Raw genomic sequence first — 21,551 nt, forward strand, 5'->3', positions numbered from 1 at the left:
GTTCATTTCGCACACCTATACAATTCTGGACCTGAAGTCAGGAAGATGAGTGCAAATCCAATCTTAGACACTTAAGAGCTGTGACTGTGAATAAGTTATTTAACTTCCATTTTCCTCATCCATAAAATTTGGATGATAAAAGGACCTATACCCTAGTTTGTCATGTGAGGATAAAAGAAGATATTATGTTTAGTCCTTTGCAAACCTTCAAGCACTCCACAAATGCCAGATTTTATCAACATGGCTCAGGTTTCCTGACAGCACTGTGAAGCCTAATACATATAGATTATAACAATAATTAAAAGAAAAAACACAAAAAGATTTAGTTTGTACTACAAAATAGAGTAAGATATTTGCATAAAAAGATTTATAAAATGCAAAAGTAAATTGGGAACTAGTTTTTAATTCACCAATTCACTTATTTCCATTCCTAAATTGCTTATTTCCTACCTATGATATACAGCAATTATGTGATCCTGCAATGTTTCCCTGCTCAGTATCCCAGGCATTTCTCCATGACTTTGTCTGGAGAGCAGAAATTAGTCTATCTGAACAGAGGATATTCCTTACCAGAATGAAATTACACTCATGAGATCACAGGAAAAGCCCTTGAACTAAGATTATAAAGTACTTAATAACATTTATCCAAATGAGATTATATTGTTAACATGACTCAAGTATAAAGAATGTCAGAATCAAAAGGGAACATGTAGATTCATCTAATTTATCCCTCATTTTACTAGTAGAAGACCTAAGAGATGTTGTGAAATTAATCTCAAACAACTAGTTGATATTATAGACCTAGGTTGTGATTCCTGGTTTCTCTCTCTCCCTCTTTTTTTGGTTGTTGTTCAGTCTTATCTGATTCTACATGACTCCATTTGGGGTTTTCTTGGCAAAGATCTTGGAGTAGTTTATTTCCTTCTCCAGGTCATTTTACAGAAGAGGAAACTCAGGCAAATTGCTTTAAGTGATTTGCCAGGGTCACACAGCTAATAAGTATCTGCAGCCAGATTTGAACTTCAGTCTTCTGGATTCCAGGTCTGGCACTCTATCCACTGTGTCATCTAAGTGCCCTCTCTAATACTTTTAGTACAGTATTATTTCCTCTATAGTTAACTGTAACTTTTTTTTAAACCCTTACCTTCTATCCTAGAACCGATACTATGTTTTGGTTCCAAGTCATTCAAGTGGTAAAGGCTAGGCAATGGGGGTTAAGTGACTTGCCTAGGGTCACACAGCTAGGAATTGTCTGACACTAGATTTGAACTAAGACCTCCTGTCTCTAGGCTTGGCTCTCCAACCACTGAGCAACCCAGCTGCCCTTCCACTAACTGCCACTTTTGAAATTTAATATTAAAAACAAAAAGGGGGAAAATATAAAAATTAAATAAAAGCAATTAAAGGTAGTCATTTAGATAAATAGTATGTTCATCATACATTATTACAAATAAATTTTCTAATGGAGTCTATTTATCAGTACCACATAAAGCTAAACTCATCTAATTGTAAACAGGGCAAGGACAATGATGGTTGATTGGAGCCTTGTGACAGTGATAATTTTGGAATGATATGTTGTGGACTAACTTAAAGATGAGATTATTTTATAATATGTTCTTGGTAAGTTCTTAATAAGCACTCTTAAAAAAGGCACAGGGCAGCCTATCTTATATTAAAGAGTGTTCAAAAGATTTAGCATAGTGGCAAGAATAGTATAGTAAACTGCCAATAATTGAAAGTGATTTTAAGTACCCATTACCACCACCACAGGGATTTTTGAGGAATGCCTTACTTGGCCACAGAGACCAACAAATACTAATCAGTAAAATGGAAACTTTGCTATATGACAAAATTATATAATTGTCATTTATCAGTGCAATTAAAAGACCATGCAAATACACACATGACTTAAGAATGTGCATCTTCAGAGAATTAATTATGGAAAGTGATAAAGCTTTCTTGGCCACCAGGGTGATGTTAACTGTGAAAAATTTGACATCTTATGGAACTAGAGAATCTTTATGCCCCAGTTCACTTGGTATGGTAACATTACAGTTTTCTGACAGTTGAGGAATAAGGTGTTTTGGAATTTAAAAAAACACACCTTTCTGGTTAATTGATTGTTATGAGTATGGTAATAATAGCACTGAACTTCCTAGGGCTGATGTGAAGATCAAATGTCATAATATTTTGAAGCAATATGTAAACCTTTAAGCACAGTGTAAAGGCTAGTTTTATTCTTGTTATTTGAGCTCTTTTAGATGGAAATTATTTTTCAAAATCTTTCCCTCATTCTCCTGTTGAGGCTGGTATGATGTAGAGATCCTAACATAATCTTGACTCAGAGTAATCATTATTAGAAAGTGCTTCAGTATCATAATTTGCATATTAGCATGCATTCAGAACAACACATAGGTCCTAGAACTTCTCTTTTAAAACCATCCCTCCTGTCAGCCATCTAGTCTAAGAGCCTCGGTTGTCCTCGAGTCTTACTTTTCCCTCGCAGGCAGTAACCTTGTCCTGATTCCATATCTAACATTTCATCCAAGATGCTGCTGAAAATTGCTTTTCCTTAAAATTTTTCAGGCTTTGTGCCTTTTCTAATCTGCTCCTTTCCCTTCCTCCCACACTGAAAGTCTTCTCTTCAGTCTTTAAATGCTTGTTGTATTTTAAACCCATTCTTTTGTTAATTATTTGTGTATGTAACTTAGAATGCTCATGACTCCCATGAGTTTCTTAAGGGAGAGTTGGTATATCTGTTATCTGTGTATCCTAAGTAGCTAACATAGTAGTACCCCCCTGGACACTGTAGGTAGGTGGTACAGTGGTGAGCACATTGATCTCAGAAGATGTGACTTCAAATCTCGCCTTAGATACTAACTCACTAGCTGTGTGACCCTGGACAAGTCACTTCACCTCTGTCTCAGTTTCCTCATTTGTAAGATGGAGATAATAATGGTACCTACCTCCCATGGTTGATAGGAGCATCAAATGAGACAATATTTCTCTTTGTAAACCTTAACCTATCCTATGAATGCTATTATTATGATTACTAACTATAGTAGTAGTAGTAGTAGTTACAGTAATATCACTTGATAACTGTTGAATTGAATTACATAAACATTAACAGTGGTTCAGCTTCTTGTCATTTTCCTCATAAAATTCAAATGTGGAATGAGTACCTATATGGCTTCTTGGAGAATATAACAAGAAAGCCTTCTTGCATATGCATTATTGATTTTCAGAATGATTCAAGCTTTTCTTGATCTGCTGTTTTCCAACCAAATGAAATTATTGTCCTTAGTAAATTTGTCACCTCCTTTGACTTTTTGGAAACATTCAAAACATTACCATCTTTTAAGTCAATAATCATTATCCCCATTTTCACTTGCAACTTTCTTGATTTATTGGGAAACACTGATTCAATGGACTTTTGGGATAGTGCTACCACAAGCCTTTAAAAACATGTTTTTCATAACTCCAGGCAAGAATGGAAGCATTTCTTTCGAATGCTGGTGTTTCGATTCCCTGTGACTTTCAGTACAATTTAACCATTTGACCACTCATTTCATCTTATAATACAAAACAAGACAAATCTGTGATTTCATTCCTGTAGTTGCTCTCTCCAGTAGTACTGATCACATCAACCCTATCCATTGCTTCTAGTATTCTGAAATTCTCATCTGCCTCCACAAGTCCTCCATAAAACATATTGTCAATTTGTTGGGAGTCTTCCTCTAAGTCTATAACTTTTTCTTCTCTATTGGTGCTACTGAAGTATTTAAGTAAGTATTGGCACCATATGTCAGTACCTCTGTCCTTCACCATTGTTCATCCATTCAGTCATTTATCAACCATTTATGAAATGCTTCCTCTATGCCAAGCACTGGGATGCAAAGAAGGGAAAAACAGTTTGTGCCCTCAGGGAGCTTACATTCTGAAGGAGAAGAAAACATGCAAAGTATGCACAAATGACATAAAGAGAAGATATGTAACTTGAAAATCATCTCAGAAGAAGACATTAACATTAAGGGGGACTAGGAAACCTTCCTGTAAAAGATGGGGTTCTAGCTCAGACCTGAAGGAAGCCAGGGAAGCCTGAAAACAAATATGAGGAAGAAGAGCATTTGAGGGATAGGAACAGTCAATGAAAATGAATGGAGGTAGAATGTCTTGTTAAAGGAAAAGCAAAGAGACAAGTCTCACTGGAGTAAAGAGTATGTAGAGGAAAGCAAAATATAAGAAGATTGAAAAGGTGGGAAGAAGCCAAGTTATGATTTTATCCTTCAAACTGAAAATCAAAGGAGCCACTGGAGTTTACTGCATAAGGAGTTGTTGTGATCTCCTTTTCCAATCATAGTCATTTAAATTTTTGAGATTTCTTAGAAATGCAATTCATTGAAATGAAACAATTGCCACAATGATTAAGTCTTTTACAGAACTTTTTGTGGTCAAGCTATTATTGGTAATAAGCTGTAGACTGCTTACATACAAAAGCAACCTTTCCTTTTTCCATTTGGTCACTAGGAAATTAGATTTTTCCCCCTTTTACTGATAGCATGGTTTTTCATGATTTGTAGCCATATAGAAACATGGGTCAAGTAGAATGAGGGCTGGGAAAAGGCCTTGGGATTTAGGAATGAAAGAATCACTGGTAACCTTTATCACCTTCAGTCTCATCTCTAAAATGGGGATGATGAAAAATAAGATTTGCCTCTCAAAGTTGTAAGAATCAAATGAAATAAATAAAATATCTTGCAAACTTTAAAGCACTATATGAGTAATTGGGACTTGCATTATTAACAATAAAAATAATTTTATTACTCCTGCTGCTACTACCACTGTCACTAAAATAAAGATAAGAAAAGTACCGATTTCATAGAATTACAATGAAAATTTAAATGAGGTAAAATCCTTTGTAATCTTTAAAGCACTAGATGAATATTAGCTAGTATTTATAAATTATGATTGAGTTTATTTTTCAGCTCATAGCAGGGAAAGGAAAAGAATTTAAGGAGCAAGAGAAAAGGAGAGATGCTTTCATTAGGTAACTGGGTAATATAATGAAGGGAAAAGGTTGAGGAATCACCGATTTAATATTGAAATGAGTCTTAAAGATCCCTTAGTCTAACACCTCAGTTTTTAAAAAGAGGAAACTGAAGCCTAGAATGTTTACAATTTGCCAAAGGTCATTTAGGTACTTAGTGGCTAAATTGGGACTTGAACCCTGGTTCTGACTTCATATTCATTCTAGTATCCTGTTCTGAGAATGGAAATTAAAAAGGATTTATAAATATGTTTAAGAAAAAGATGATATGAAGCAGAATGAATGAAAGTAGGAATCATAATAGAAGAAAAGGTTAGGGTATATGGCCCAGGGATAATCCCTCTTAGAGAGAAGCATCCAGTGGTTCCACTGACTCAGGACACATTAGTGACTGTTTAGGAATCACAGAAAAAAGGCAAGAATTGTACTTGGGATCCTACGTACAGAGTAAGCTTGAGTATATAACCTATTACTGTATATCTAAGATATCTATAGCTCACTTGTTTATATTCAGAAAGTACCTGTTTATAGTTCATCCTCAAAATAATATATTAACTTGCTATTTTTATAAAATAATTTTTCTTCTGTAGTTTCTCATATATGATTGAGAAAAATTCAATTAGAATTCTTGAGATCTTTGAATAAAACACAAAACTGGCTAATTTAATAAAAATTATTTTAGAAATTACCTATTAAAGTACAGGGTTTATCTGAATTTTTCACACTGCATACATTATAGTATTATCCATACTGACAAAACAGCTTTTGTTTATTATTATAAAACAAAATGATGTAGAATTAAAGTAGAGATTCTGAAAATTTCAAATTTATTTTCATTTTGTCCCTCCAAGTAACTACATCTCAGAAGATAAAGATATTCAAAATGCATAATGGTAATTAAAACATAATATTATCATAATTAAGTAAGATCACAATTCCTATAACTACTTCTATAAGGAAGGCAATGGAGAAAGAGAAAATAAGTGAAAAAAAAAGACTTCTAAACATCAAAAACAAATGATCTTAAGTCAAGGTTCAACATATTCACAGGACTCTCAGGCTCCACCTTCATCTCTGATCATCTTGTTTTATAGCTTAATACAAAGAAAAAGAAATATGTTAGAAGAAAAAGGGAAAGCATTGCTAATGTGCCATAGGGAACAAATAGTTCTATACACCTTAAAAATCCCAAAGGACATCACTATTTAAAATAATTGATGTTCTTAATGTTGGTCCATGTATTCAAGAAATAGAACATCATAATCCACAGGCTGTTTAAAAAGACTGAGACGTAAATGATAGATTTTAGACAGATTTTGACCATAAAAGAACAACATTCAGAGACATTCAAACAGTTAAGTGAAAATTATTAAGAAATTCTTTTATATGGGAGTAGCTGGGTGGCTCAGTGGATTGAGAGCCAGACCTAGAGACAGGAAGTCCAGGGTTCAAATCTGACCTCAGACACTTCCTAGCTATGTGACCATAGGCAAGTCACTTAACTCCCATTGCCTAGCCCTTATGCTCTTCTGCCTTGGAACCAATGAGGAGTATTGATGCTAAGACAGAAGATAATAGTTAAAAAATTCCTTATTTAGAATATCTTATTCCCCAAATTTTCTAGATGAATGAGGTGTTACCTACAATAGTTCCAATGACTTTGATGTAAGATCATATATGACAATAATAAATATATAGTATAACAAAGAACATGATTTAAGAATTCTATGTAAATGTTGAACTTTTTTATTGACATTCTGTATACCCTCTTTTAATACTTCACCGAGTCAGTTCTTTTCTTACCCTCATTCCTTCAAATCGAGATAAAGCTCTGAGTGGTCTTAAAGCTCTTAGTGTCCGAAGGGATTTAATGGGACCAAGATCCGAGTATCCAAGGGTACTGGCTACAAGAGTAATTATAGATACCTACACCAAAAACCAGGAAAAAAAAACAAAAAATTTCAAATTTATTAGGTCAAATTCCTGCCTAAAATGGAAAGTTAATAGAAGATAAACAGAATTTCCCGAGAACCACTGACTATGGTCAATAAAATCAAATCTTTCAAAGTACATAGTTATTGTCTATGAAAACATAAATAAAGACATGACTTTTATTTTTATTTTTTTAAACCCTTACCCTCCTTCTTGGAGTCAATACTAATGTATTGGTTCCAAGGCAAAAGAGTGGTAAGGGCTAGGCAATGGGGGTCAGGTGACTTGCCCAGGGTTACACAGCTGGGAAGTGTCTGATCCAGATTTGAACCTAGGACCTCCCATCTCTAGGCCTGGCTCTCAATCCACTGTGCTACCCAGCTGCCCCCAAGAAATGATTTTTAGAGAAACACAGTTAAGAACAAATTATTTTAATGAGAAATTCAGGCTGTTTTATTCAGAATAGACCCAAGATGTTATATGTACAATAAAAGGAGCTCTGAATTTAGTGTTAGATAATAGTAGTGGTTCAAATTCTGGCTCTGACAGTTACTAACTATGAAACTGTTGGCATACTTCTTTACCCACATATAGGATTTTTGAGAGCACATTGTAAAGCTGACAGAGCTATAAAAATGGAACATTATTATCATTTTAAATTCATTGATTCAGTTAGCATTTGCAGCAACATACAGATTAGAAACTTTTGTTTTTAATTTTGTAATTAACATTAATTTATAATGAGACCATATGAAAGGAACTTCAGACAAGGCTCACATTTATGAATACTTAAGCTGATACCTAGACATAAAACTTTCATTGATAACCCAAAAGTCTGAGCAAGCTACAAGACTGAACAATATTCTAATGGTTTTCTGATATTGAAATGTTCTTACTTTTCTGAATGCTATAATTTCAAACTGGACTAAAAGAATCTTATAACTTCTCAAAAATATACTGAAGTCATGCTTTCATGTATCAATAATTCATTAAAAGAGTCAATTGGATCAATAAGTGACTGCAATTTAATTGATGTTTCATTGACTATAATTTAAGCAGGGGTATTATGAGACTCAAAAGAGAAAATGGATAGAAAGCATTTTGGAAATCTTAAAGCATTATATAAAAGCAATTTGCTGTTATAATTATTTGTCCAGTCACCAACCAGGCCTCCAATCTGGTGATAACTACATTCCCAAAACCTTTCTTTTTAATTTTTTTTGAAAACCTTTTACTTGATTCCTACTGAGCTCAAAAAATGTTTATGGAGGAATACAGAGGTATATTGTAAATGTTGAACAACGAGGATCTACTCCAAAATAGAGGCACACACTCTTTTTTTGTATTAAGTCCAGATAATGAACAAAATAATAAATCAATCCTTTATTTGTAATGATTTCTGAAATAAACATTTACACTGAAAATTTAATCAATAGTTATTATAAGCCAGTTAGAACTAGCTCTAGTACCACCTGATTTTAATGCTGATTTTTAAAAAAGTATATTATCTAATATGGGCAGCTAGATGGCTCAATGTATAAAATGTTAGGTCTGAAGTCAGAAAGATCCATCTTCCTTTCTTCAAATCTGGCCTCAGACACTAGCTGTGTGAACCGGAGCAAGTCACTTAACCGTGTTTGCCTCAGTTTCCTCATAAGTGGGAGATGAAAATGGCAAACCATTCCATTCTTTGCCAAGTAAATCCCAAATAGGGTCACAAAGAGTCATACATGACTGAACAAGTGTCTACTATTCCTACTAAACTTAAGACATGGATATTCTAACATATTCAGTTATGTTAATATCATGCTTCCAACTTCAGGGTTTTTAAAAAATCTTTCCTCCTTTGTCAAGTTCTGTCAATTGTAATTCCATATTTTTTGCCCAACTCTGACTAATTTAAACTCTCATCAAATTCTGTTTACTGTTGTCCCTGTCTCCAGGTTCTTTTCTCTCTGTGAGTTCTCCATAAAGGTGCAAAAATAATGTCCCTAATACATTTCTTAATGATATATGCTTAATAAATGCCCAGTGAGTTCTGATGGAGGCAGAGTCATCTGGTTTGGTACTGACAATATGAAGCATTGCCAAGACAGAAGAATGGCTGAAATTTGATTGTGAAGAAGCTCTAAAGAGACCTAAGACCATCTAATATCTTAGGTTCTAGACAATACCCTCATTTTACAGATAAGGTACTGAATCAGCTCAGAGATGTTAGATATGTTTACCCAATGTCACCCAAGTAGTAAATTGCAGAGCTGAGATCTGAACTGAGCTTCCTGACTTTAAATCCTACCTCAGCTACTTACTAGATGTGTGACCCTGGGAAAGTCACTGAACCTGCCTAAGCCCAAGTTTCCTCATCTGTAACATAAGGATAATACCTACACCACCTCAGATGGTAATTGAGAACATGGGTATAATATGTTCTATGTTAACCCTGAAAAGCAATATATTATTTATTATGTATTAAATACTAGTTATTAACATTATTATCATTATGAGTTTTGTAAAGGTATAACATGCATGTACTTTCAGAGAACAAAGATGTGTACATCAAATAGAACACAAATGTGTGTTTAGTAATATATATTTTAGTATTTCTGCCCACTTTATTTCAACTATTGTGAAAATTACTTATGTTTAATGGTGACTATTGCAGGCACCAGAACCCTCTATGAGAAATTATTTAAAAATACGCACATCAACAATCAAGAAGTCCAGCCAGCACCAGGCATTTGTAAAATATACTTTATAACCATATGCTACCCATTTTAGCAGCATTTCCAGAATGAAGACATAAGTGAATATCTTGTCAGCATATTCCAATACAGTCTTAATGGTTTTTCTCTGTTCAATGTATATATCTTCAAAAGCCTATGAGAAGAAAATTCCAAATTTAGTCCAATCTAATACTAAAAAATGACTTAAAGAATGAAAAAGAAAATTGGTTTCTGTTGATAAGATGTTGCTAATAAGACTAAGAACATGATTTCACAGGGACACGTTTTTTTTTCTGTCCTCTTTCATAGTAATAAATAATCATTTTCCTTCTAATTTGTTGTATTATACTTTTATTTATGAGTCATCAGAGGCACAGGCAGAGAGAAAATGGATAGAGAATCAAAGTATTGAAAATATACCCCAAAGTTCATTGTATATAAGTAGCATATCAGCATTTAAGGAAAAGCAACTTATTGTGAATTCTTAGAGAAAAATTTCATCCATATCAAGTCCGTGCTTTCAAAATGAAATGACTTCCCCAAATTTTAATATTGAAATTCCTCAGTCCTTTCAAGCCGCAAAGTATAAACATAATAATTATATAAAGTTTTAGAATAAACATAATGGTTGTTACGGTAAAGCCTGATGAAAATATATCAAGAATTAATAAAATGTTAACTAAAGAGCAAGCTTTTATTTGAAATATAAACAACTATGAATTAAGTCTGTTTACCTGGTATTAATAATACAATTGTAAAGAATGAAAATATAGTTTGTACATTTACTAATGTACAAGAGAATTAATTATGGGAATATTTCACTTCAAAAATCTACATAAAAATACAAATCACCTGTGAAGTTTCATAAAATTAAAGAGCTCATAAAATCCATCCATGCTATTGACATTACTAATGTTTTAAATATACCTTTGCTAACATAATGCATTAGTCCAATAAGATATCTGGGTATAGTCCTTTAGATACTGACACTCCATAAACAGCTTCTTGACTTTTCAAAGTATGCAAAGCTTCTAACTTCCAAAAAAAAAGTATCTCCCTAAAGTTCATCTGTAAGTTCCTCATTTCTATAACTGAAAGGCACCTTAGACATAATTTAGTTTCAGGTAGCAGTCAAAAATATTTTGTTAAGTATCGACCATGTGCCAAGAACTGTATCAAGTGCTAAAGACCTCATGATTTTATAAAGAGGAAACAGAAGAATAGAGAAATTAGGTGACTTGTCCAAAGTCACCTAGAAGTATTAGTATTCAAATTCAGGTGTTCTCATCTAATCCTGGTACTCTTTTTCTATTATAACATTGCCTCTCTTTCTGAAATGGTGGGTATATTTCCTAGATAAACTACAAATCTTATTTTGCAGGATCTTAGGGGGAAAAGAGGTTAGCTGACAAAATTGTGGAATTTATTATGAAGTAATTGAAGTCTTAAAATTTCCTAGAGGAGAGGAAAAAAAAAGACAGGTGATCACTAGGAGCCAACTTGGACATACAAAGAACAAATAATACTGAATCAAACATATTTTAACAATATTATGAGATTTGTAGATAAGAGAATGAAGTATTACATAATAATAGGATATTCTAGCCAGTAGGGATATTAGAAGTTATGTAGTCCAACTAGCACACACTCTCTAACAGATGAAGAAACAGAAGGTCAGAGAAGTCAAGTTATTTTTACAGATTTGGGACTTGAACCTAAATTTCATTCAGAACACTTTATTTGGTTCTATGATAAGATGATTTAAAGTTCTGAGAATTAGCTAATATTCCATGATTCAAAATTATCACAACAGAGTAGACAGATAGACTGAAACAAACATGATGAAACTTAAAGAGGATATTATAAAGTTCTATAGTTATATTAAGAAAAATTTGCATAGAACTGCTATGTGTGAAATACTTGACTAAATGTAGCAAGTAATGAGAAAGAAGATCATGCAAGGTCTAAGTTGTCCACAAGCTCCACATGAACCAATGAAGTGTTATATATGCTAAAAACATCTAAATAAAATCATAGATTAAAAAAAGAGAATCCTGTACAGATCAAGTTGCTCAGTAGTTTGTACTGTTAATACTCATCTAGAGTTTTACATTTACTTCTTGGTATAACATTTTAAGGGAATTACAGAGCATCTTGAGAGGAAGAAAATACAGCGAACTATCTGGTAATTATATTATATCATACATGTTGAGGGAACAAAAGATATTTTACTAGAGGGAGATTAGTTTTGATGATGGGGCAAGATGTCTTCCTAAAAGTGTTAAAGGAGGGCTGTCATGTTTCTCCAAAGATCAAAACTAGAATAACTGAGTACAAATTACAAGGCAAAAGATTTACTACAAGAATGAACTTTTCAAAATAATTCAAAGTGTCCATTGTATCCCTTTAGAATTATGAGAATTTGAACCCAGTTATGGCCACTCTTTTCAAGCCATACCTTTCCTCTCTCCCTGAAAGCCTACAGGAGTCGCCTTCCTCCTTGCCCATACCTCTCTTCTGTCTTTTACACAAAGACCTGAAGAATCACTGTGGAGTATTTGTTGCTCTTTCCCTCTTCCTCCCTCTAATTTCCTTCTCTTTCTCTCTTGAGAATCTATCCCAGAGAAGGAAGAAAATAACACTGTCTGTACTGAACTACTATACCCAGAATACATAGTTTCGTTTTAAAACCTTTCTCTGCCCTTAGAAAAAGTTTTAATACCTAGTTACAACAATGATGAGAAACTTTTCTTTATAATATAGTGTTCAAATTATAATATAGTGTTCAAATTCAAATGATAGGAGGCTACGTGACAATCAGTCGGGATTGAATAGAATAGTTTTCTCAAAATGGAGGGAGATTGGTTTAGATGACTGCTAAATGTCTCTTCTAATATTAAGATTCTTTGATTCTAGTTAATCCACTGGTATCTGACTACTTTTATAAGTGTATTTCTATGTACTGTTCTCATTGCCATGAATAACTTTTCAGCTGCAATGTGAGTGATAAAGGTTTTATCATCTACTCCATGAACCACACCCCATTTAATTATAAGAATATAGTAACACAGATCTAGATTTTAAAGTGGCTTCAAACGTCATTCAGGCCAAATATCTCATTTTAAAAATGAGGAAACTGAGTTTCAGGGCATAAAAGTGACGTGGGTACCTGTACTTAGGTGAAGTCAGAGGAAGGATTTGAACCCCAATGCTCTGAGTCAAATCAATTTTCTGTTCCCTGTATTGTCAATGTATAATATTGTTCTTAGAGTGAAATATTTTTCAGGGCAAGTGATGAAAAGAAAACACAGCGGTTTGGGAAATATCTTGTCGAGGAGGGGGCTCTGATTAGGGAAGGGCTTAACATAGAGGAGAGATTAGCATGACTCTAGGAATACTTTGTTCTCTGTATGGAGTATAAATTTTAATTTTGCACACATTTCTATCTTGGATTTCTAGAACTTGGAGAGAACCTATATGTTAGCGTTGGTAAAAAAGTAATTTGCAATTATTTTCTACATCAATTAAAATCTTAAAACAAGTGTTCTCATCTTCATCTTGCATGCTCCACCACTTACCAAAGCACCACTGCTGAGAAGGATCATGAGGACAATGAAACTCTCAAACCAATTGTGTTCTACTATTCGATAGCAGGTTTTTCTTATGTTCCACCAAACTTTTCCATTGCCAGATTCTACACTGACTTGACAGCAGGGAAACCTTCGTACACAACCTAGCAGAATGGAATTTTCATGAAAAAAAAATTGAAAGTTAAAATAAGATGTTCTTATACAGTTAACATCTCTTTATTGTTTCCTGATATATTTCTATAACATTATGCAATTAAAGAATTTCCCTCAAAACTATCCATGTTGTAAGATCAAGATTCCTATAGACTAAAGAAAAGCATTGTATTTGATAACATATATGAGTATAAGTTGCATTTCTTACTCCAGGAGGCATTTCCATGAGAAAAGTAAGAAGGATCCATGCCTTCTTTATTTGACTTAATCTAGAAATCAGTGGGAAAAAATGATATCTGCTCAATAAGTTCAAACGTCTGGTAGTGGATTCTTAGCAATATCCATGGATTACTATGGAGTTTAGACAGGGTCAGCTGGTTGCCCTGTTTTCTCAAAAAGCTTAGAACTGTGAAGAAAAAGGGAAAGTCTTTGGTGTTGGAAGGAGACTGGAACTTCAAACTGCCTGGACCCCAAAACATGAAAGAAATATGGGAACTGAAAATATATATTTTTCCATTTCTCCCATAAGTGCTCCTCTCTTCATTCCATTAATTACCATCCCAGTAGAGTCCTTCATTTAATCTTACCTATACCACTATAAAAGACTCTTAACTGTCTTCTCTGCTCTCAGTTTCTCCAATCTCTAGTGTATCCTCCAGAAGGTTAAGATAGTTTCCCTCTGCTTTCTATTTTTAGCACTCAATTCTTGCTGTCCATTCATCTTAAAGATATGAAATATCTCAAGATATGAAGTACTAACTAAACAAAAACATGTAAGTAAATATTAACCTTTTCTTTTTTGTCATTTTTCAATCATATCCAACTCTGTGACCCCATTTGGGGTTTTCTTGGGAAAGATATTGGTGTGGTCTGCTACTTCCTTCTCCAGCTCATTTTACAGATGAGGAAACTGAGGCAAAAAAAGAGTTGAGTGACTTGTCCAGGGTCACAGACAGAGCTGTGGCCAAAACTGAAATCAGGAAGAGGGGGCTTACTTACTCCAATCCTAGCACTCTATCCACTGTGCCACCTAGCAACCTCCCTGTTAACTTGTTTACTTATATACCTTATATAATACAGGGCAACATTTAGAGTATTCATTCAGGAGATTTAAGTAACATATTTAAGACAGAACTAATTGTACAGTCGTTCTTTTTGCCTTTTGCTATCTTTGCATACTTGATCCATGAGGCCCTTGTAAAATACCAAGGAACTATGGCTATACAGAAAATGAAAGGAAATTGGACATTTTTGTCTGGAATGAATAGGTCAGAGTATTTCATGGATTCTAGCAAAAGGTCTCAGGATAAGACACACTCTTTCTCCCCTTTACCTCCAACCTTTCCCCTTCTTTATTCCTTCAACTAGTTTTAACATGAAAAGCCTAGCTTTAAGAATTGAAGGAAATTGAAGGAAAAATAACACCTAGATTGAGAAGTGGGAAAACCATTACCAATGATAAAGCCCAAATGGAAAGCTGAAGAATCCACTCTGCTGCTATTTTCTTTGTGTATCTGTGCCTCAGCTGTTGGGATTAACTATAAAATAAACTAGTGGAATTAGCAGTGTATACTAAACTAGAAAATCTGCAGGCTTTGCAGGACATATCTCCTTGTAGAATATGCCCAAGGCCCCAATTTCAGTAGCAGAGTTCTTATTTCTTTCTGGTAGATCTAGGAACAGTTAAAGATACCCCCAGAATTCCATCTCAATAAATTAGGCTTCAGTTACCCATTGCTTTTTGGCATGGAACATCTTTTGTTCTTCTTTTATGGTGACTGGATTATCACCACTAATCCATTTTGAGAGCATTTGTTGTTAAATAGTGGGGCTAAAGAAATAGGTGATGCTGATCTCCTAAGACACCTATCTTCCAAATCCTTTAATTCTAGTTTCCTAAAATAGTTTTCCAAAAGGACAGGTCTAACCATGCCACTTCATTACTCAAAAATCTTTAGTGACTCTCCACTTCACCTAAGATAAAATACAATTTGTAATACTGTGAATGATGCATCTGTAAGGACTCAGCTTACTGGAGAATACCAAGCATATATTTTCCCAAGTCTCTTGGGTAGGGGATATGAGCTAAGAGAGAAAAATGTCTCTCATTGGGCATTTTGGGTCTAGAAAATTCTGTCAGAAAGGTACACAGAAATATTCAATTTTACTCCTAGAAATATTTCTTTCCATGAATTCTAAGAAAAACAGAGTGATTCAAAGTACACATATTCCTTAAATAAATTTAATCATTAATCAGACTATGAAGGAAGGTCAATCTTAAAAGCAATTTCTTCCAAATTTATAACTTAATTGAAAAATATTATGATGTTAAAAAAATAGCATCTAATTAGTATTTAAAAATAATCTTACGTTAGAGATTTTTCTTTATAAAGGTATATATAGAGATGAGAGGAAAATATGATTAGAATATTTTATAGTAACATAGCTCTTAGTACTTAAAATAATTCTACATAAATATGAAAAAGTTCATATTCATATTTAGAGTAGGCATACTTACTTTATGAATAAGTGCCAGAAAAGAAAATAATTAAGTTGATTTTTAAAATAATTATTTGTTTCCTTGAGAGGCAGTGTGTCATATTAGATAGAATTCTGTACTCTTAGGAAGACCATATCATATCTCTGAAAACAGCTTACTTCTTGGAGATCTAAGTAACCTTTTAAGACAAATGTAGTAAGTTCTACCTGAGTTTTGATCTGCATATATGAAGGGACATACATTGATGAAATCACAAGACATTTTCTCCTTATGCATCTCCCAATTAGAAAAGTAAGAAAACTTTTCATATGATAAAGACTCATAAATATTGCCCTCTGGGTTTACTTCACTTTAGAGGGTTTCATTCTTTCCTCCTGGGAACAAAATACCCAGCCACTTGTCTGATTTACAGACAAAAGTAAGTCCTAAGAGAATTTGAATCTACCTGGCTAGCAATGTTATCACATCTCCTTTTATAAAAAGCTATTAAATAAATGTAAACATAACAGAGAGCCTCTGAAACATTTTAATAAGTTTCAAAGGGAAATGCTATTTCTCGTGGGCAGCTTCATTAGGTTGCTCTGATATGGATTACATAATGGCTATATCATCTTTCATCATGGTAACTAAAGCCCTCAAAATAAAATAAAAGGGCTTCCAATAATGTTGTGAACAATATAAAAAGTGTTAACAACAAAGTTTAAATCAAAATAAAGCAGAAACTGTTCACTAATTAAACACTTTCAAAAATGTCAAGATCTTTAAATCATACTTAAAATACTTTTTCTTTGAAAACCGTTTAGAAGAAACTTTGTCAAATTTGGTGATTAAAAACAAATACAATCATTAGATATTGAAATATTTGAATTGGTCTTTTCATGGATAATTGGTGGACATTGAAAATTATTTAGGAAATAGTATCATGGTATCTGTCTTGAAATTATCTTCCCATTATGAAGCTATAGAATTTACATGATGTAAATGCTGACTTGGGGTGCAAAATGGATTACATAAAGATGTAATGTCATTATAAATATTGAAGTTCCCTAAAACCAATAATACATTTAGAAAATGCATGGAAGTATTATCAAGGAGCTTTTATGTACCAGGTTTTTAATAAATTTATGTTGAATCTGAATTTGTTCAATTCCTAGAAAAAAAAATGTACATGCCCCTACCAATTTGAATGCTGTGAATCTTAAAACTGCTCAGACTCTACCTTAGAATATCTGATTAGGGCTATACCCTTATTGTAACAAATGGAGGTACTTGATCAGGAATGTATTGGGAATTTTAACATTACTCCACCCATACTTGCGCATACTTTAGGGGAAAATAAAGTTGCAAACTCCTGATGGAATAATGAAAAAGTCCCTAACTCATACTTGTAGTAAAGCTAGAACCTAAAGCTAGGTCTACTTTTAGATCTAATACAAAAGGGTGCTAAGTACCTATAAAGGTTAAATTAATCACTAAAAGGTCAAGCAACTTACAAAAGGTAAGAGGTGTGAAGTTTTAGTCTACCCAGAGAAGGTGATAAAAAAATTAGATGTGAACTAAGAATGGTCTGTCCTGGGGAAAACATCTACTATGATTGGTAGATGTGAAAATTTAGGGGAGGTGACACAAGAGAAAATTTTCTTTAAAAGGAAAGTGTTCAAGGTGGAATTTTTTTAATTGGAGTTCAGACTAGTTGGAGTTTGGAGTTAGTTGGAGGAGCTGGGTCTCTGAACTCAGTTCAGGAGTTGAGGATTTCAGTGAAGGACTGGAGTTTTGCTTGGGACAAATCATGTGGTGAGTGATTAAAGACTGACTAGTCTCTCTTAAGGCTCAGGCCTAGGCCATTTGGCGTAGACCCTTCCTACTATTTCTTCTTATTCTCTATCTCTCCCTTTCCTTAATTCCTTCATTTGTATTAATTAAAATCTCCATAAAACCCAGCTGACTTGGGTATTTTCATATTTGGGAATTTTCCCATGGCGAGCACTTATTTTTGATTAAAATCAAGACACCAAAATTATCTTTACAGTTTTGGGAATTCACAGTCTTGAAAACCATATTTTTGCGGTCACAATACTTATATTCATATGTCATATAAATAAAATGATGGAAGGTGCAAATATTCTGCTTAGGACATAGGTTTATGCTGTAATCATAGATGTAGAGACTGGCATTTAATGAGAAATTAAGGATAGCAATAGAGGGTAGAAGCACTAATTTGAAAGTATTCATCCAGGAGGCAGCATGGTGGCTCAGTGGATTGAGAGAAAGTAGAAAGTATTCATCAGAAGAACTAAAGTATATGTGTACAGAGGGGAGTCATAAGGAAAAGGTGGTTTAATAAAGAAATAAATTTGGACATTTATGATACAAAGATATATTATATAGCATCAGCATAGCTAAGAAACTATAACATCCATATCTTTCCTGAGCTCACCATAAGTGCTTATTCTCTTATCTGAACCACACAACCTTTGCTTATCTTTTATTACAATTCTCTGAGTAATGTCTTCTCTTCCTGAAGATTCAAAGAGCAGGGCTTATGTCTTAGTGTAATATTCCCTATGATACTTCAAAATGTGTTTTACATTAAGCTTTATTGAATAAATGAGGTTGGTACAAAAGAAATAATTGTTCCCTAGAAAGGATAAAAATATGTCAGTGAATGTCAGGATGAGGTTAGTGTAAAATAGACTGTAGGAATACATTTGGTGAGTAATATGCAAAATGAGTGATGCCACCTGTGCCTGATGGAGAACAAGGACATTGTTATATAAATAATTAGTACTTCTCTTTGGACCACACATAGTAGCTCTTGTTACTCTTTAATGTGTTTATTATAATGTACATAAAATTTTTATTTTATCGCCTGGAGGCAAGAAGGTGGCACAGTGGATAAAGTGTTGGACTTGCAGTCAGGATGACTATTCTTCCTCAGTTCAAATTTTATCTTAGACACTAACTGTGTGACTCTGGTAAAGTCAGTTAACTCTGTTTGCCTCAGTTTCCTCATCTGTAAAACAAGCTGGACAAGGAAATAGCAAATCACTCCAATATCTGCCAAAAAAAATTCAAATGGGATCATGAAGAGCTGGACACAAGTGAAAATGATCTGAACAATAATAACATCCTCTATAGATTATAATGTTCCAAGAAGACAGAAACATTCTTATTCAATATTCTTCTATATAAATTGTCAAACTCAATGTCCCTTTATCAGTTTTAATTATACTTAACATTGTTAAGCTTTTGACATTGTTTCTTTTTAAGTCTTTTAAAAAATTGCATATTTTCCAGATTATATTGATAAAATTTTCATTTTTGTTTTCTGACATTTTGTAATCTGTGTTCTACCCGTCCTCACCAGTTGTCCTCCCTCCCCAAGAAGGCAGGTAATTTGATATACAATGTACATATATTATATACAACACATGTTTCCATGTTTGTCATATTGCTTACAATAGAGAAAACAAGACACATATTGCTTACAATAGAGAAAAAATTATGTAGGAAATAAAGTGAGGATTGGGATGCTGCAATCTCCATGGCAATTTACTTAAAACTAACCCTAAAGTTCTCTAAAATGCTATGCTATTTGAGTTTTAAGTATACTTCTTTAATTGGTTTTCCCTTCTATTTAGACATTCCTCCCATTATCCATGTTCTGCCCCTGCCCCAAACTATGGGTATAACCCAAGGCTCTGTATTTTCTCTTTTTATTGCCTTTCTAAGAGACCTCATTACCTATAGTGGGTTCAAATGATAATTTAACAAGCATTTATTAAACACATACTTTGTTCTACTTAGCATTTTAGGTTCTGGAGATTCAAAGATTCAAAGGCAAAAATGAAATATTTCTTATCTTCAGGGAGATTATGTTATATTAGAGGAAAATATGTACATTAATAAAGTAAGGTTTAGAGAGGGAACACTAACAGTTATGGGGATAAGAGAAGGATTCAAGCAGAAAAAAGGCACTTAAATTGATCCTTAGAGGCAAAGGTGAAGAAAGAGTTCATGGCACTCATATCGTGATGGGGGCAGGGTAGGGACTAGCATAGGAAAATGTATGAACACAGATGGAACTCTATGTAGTGTTTCAAGCAGGCCAGTTGGGGTGGGATGCAAATTCACAGAAGTGGGTAACAGGCTTTGTTTGCTGAATTAAGGACTCTGTATTTTATTCTCATGCCATTTGAGGTTGGGGTGTGTGTGTGTGTGTGTGTGTGTGTGTGTGTGTGTGTGTGAGAGAGAGATGGAATATCACTTAGGCATGAAGAATAGATTGGGGAGGTAAGAGATTGGTGGCAGTGAGACCGATAAGCAGACAATTTCAATAGTCTAGTCAAGAAGTGATGAGACCAGGATCATCATAGTTGTGTTATCCATTAAGAGATGTTGAAGGGTTGGGTTCCACAAGATTTAGTAACTGACTCAATATGGAGAATGAGAGATAATTTACACCATAAGCATAAATATGGAGATTAGAAAATGGGATTGATTTGGGGAGGAATAATGGTTTTGTTTTGGACATGTAGTTCAAATGGGACAAGAGATCAGGAGAGAACCTAGTACTGGATAAATCTCTCAGAATCATCTTCATAGATAAAAAAGCTAAATGCAAAGCAGAAAGAAAAGTATCACTCAAGTCAGGGAGAATGATACCCAAGAAGTAGAAGTGACACAAAAGACCAGAGAAGATAAAATATATAGGACAAGAGTGCTTAGCACACATTCATCATCTCATTTGACAAAAGATAGGGATATGTTATAGATAAACAAAATTCTACTAGATTTGGTTTAACTTCTGTTTTTCAGAGAAGTTATTTTGTAGGGGAGTTAACTTGGAAATTTCTTAGGAGTCATTTATGGTATCAAAACAAAACACATCATTTTTAAAACCCTTAACTTATATTTTAGTAATAACTCCAAGACAGAAGGGCAAGGGCTGGGCAAATGAGGTTAAGTGGCTTGCTCATGAAGTGTCTATGGCCATCTATGAAATGTCTAAAGCCAAATATGAACCCAGGTCCTCCTGACTCCCAGCCTGGCACTATGTACTATACCACCTAGATGTCCTAAAATATATCAGTTTTAAAGAACAGAATAATAAAAAATGGAAAAGGAGAACTAATACCATTAGTAGCCTAGTATTATTGCCTCTTCTCTTATATGCACTGATTGCTAAATGTCTTTGCAATCCAGCCTCAGTTTCAATAACTTAAGGCTCTTCCTTGCCAATTCTAAATGCTTTTTCTCAGTCTTTTTATCTTTCTTAGTCTGTTTGCCACAATTGCCACTAGGGGACTAGTCCCATCTTGTCAGAGGAACTGGTTTCAAATCTGTTTTCCTACTTATTCATCCTGTGACATTCAACAAATCACTTTAAATTCTTCAGTCCCGAGTCAGTCTCATTTGCAAAGTGAAGAACTAAACGTTAAGATTTTATGATTCTTTTTGCCTAACAATCTTTCTTACTCAAGTCTTTTCAACTGATTCATTTCACCAGCTACCCAATTGACAAGGAATGTAACTGGGTTCTGAGTCCAGGTCTTTTGGCTAAAACTTAAGTTGTATTATATTGTAAAGTTCATGAGAGTCAGTAT

At 33.8% G+C, this 21,551-nt stretch overlaps 1 protein-coding gene across 1 annotated transcript in view; it reads right to left on the bottom strand.

Annotated features, from left to right (window-relative positions):
- The window catches only part of LOC100016648 (sodium channel protein type 9 subunit alpha), a 228,785-nt gene that overhangs the window by 25,168 nt on the left and 182,066 nt on the right, over nucleotides 1-21,551 (bottom strand). The window contains exons 19-21 of the mRNA XM_007494304.2: nucleotides 13,281-13,435; nucleotides 9,683-9,856; nucleotides 6,851-6,973 (exon numbers count right to left, since the gene is read on the bottom strand). Of these exons, the coding sequence (XP_007494366.1) occupies nucleotides 6,851-6,973; nucleotides 9,683-9,856; nucleotides 13,281-13,435 (452 nt within the window). The remainder of the gene's footprint in view (nucleotides 1-6,850; nucleotides 6,974-9,682; nucleotides 9,857-13,280; nucleotides 13,436-21,551) is intronic.

Source organism: Monodelphis domestica, chromosome 4 (assembly GCF_027887165.1).
Source record: "Monodelphis domestica isolate mMonDom1 chromosome 4, mMonDom1.pri, whole genome shotgun sequence".
Lineage (NCBI taxonomy): Eukaryota > Metazoa > Chordata > Mammalia > Didelphimorphia > Didelphidae > Monodelphis > Monodelphis domestica.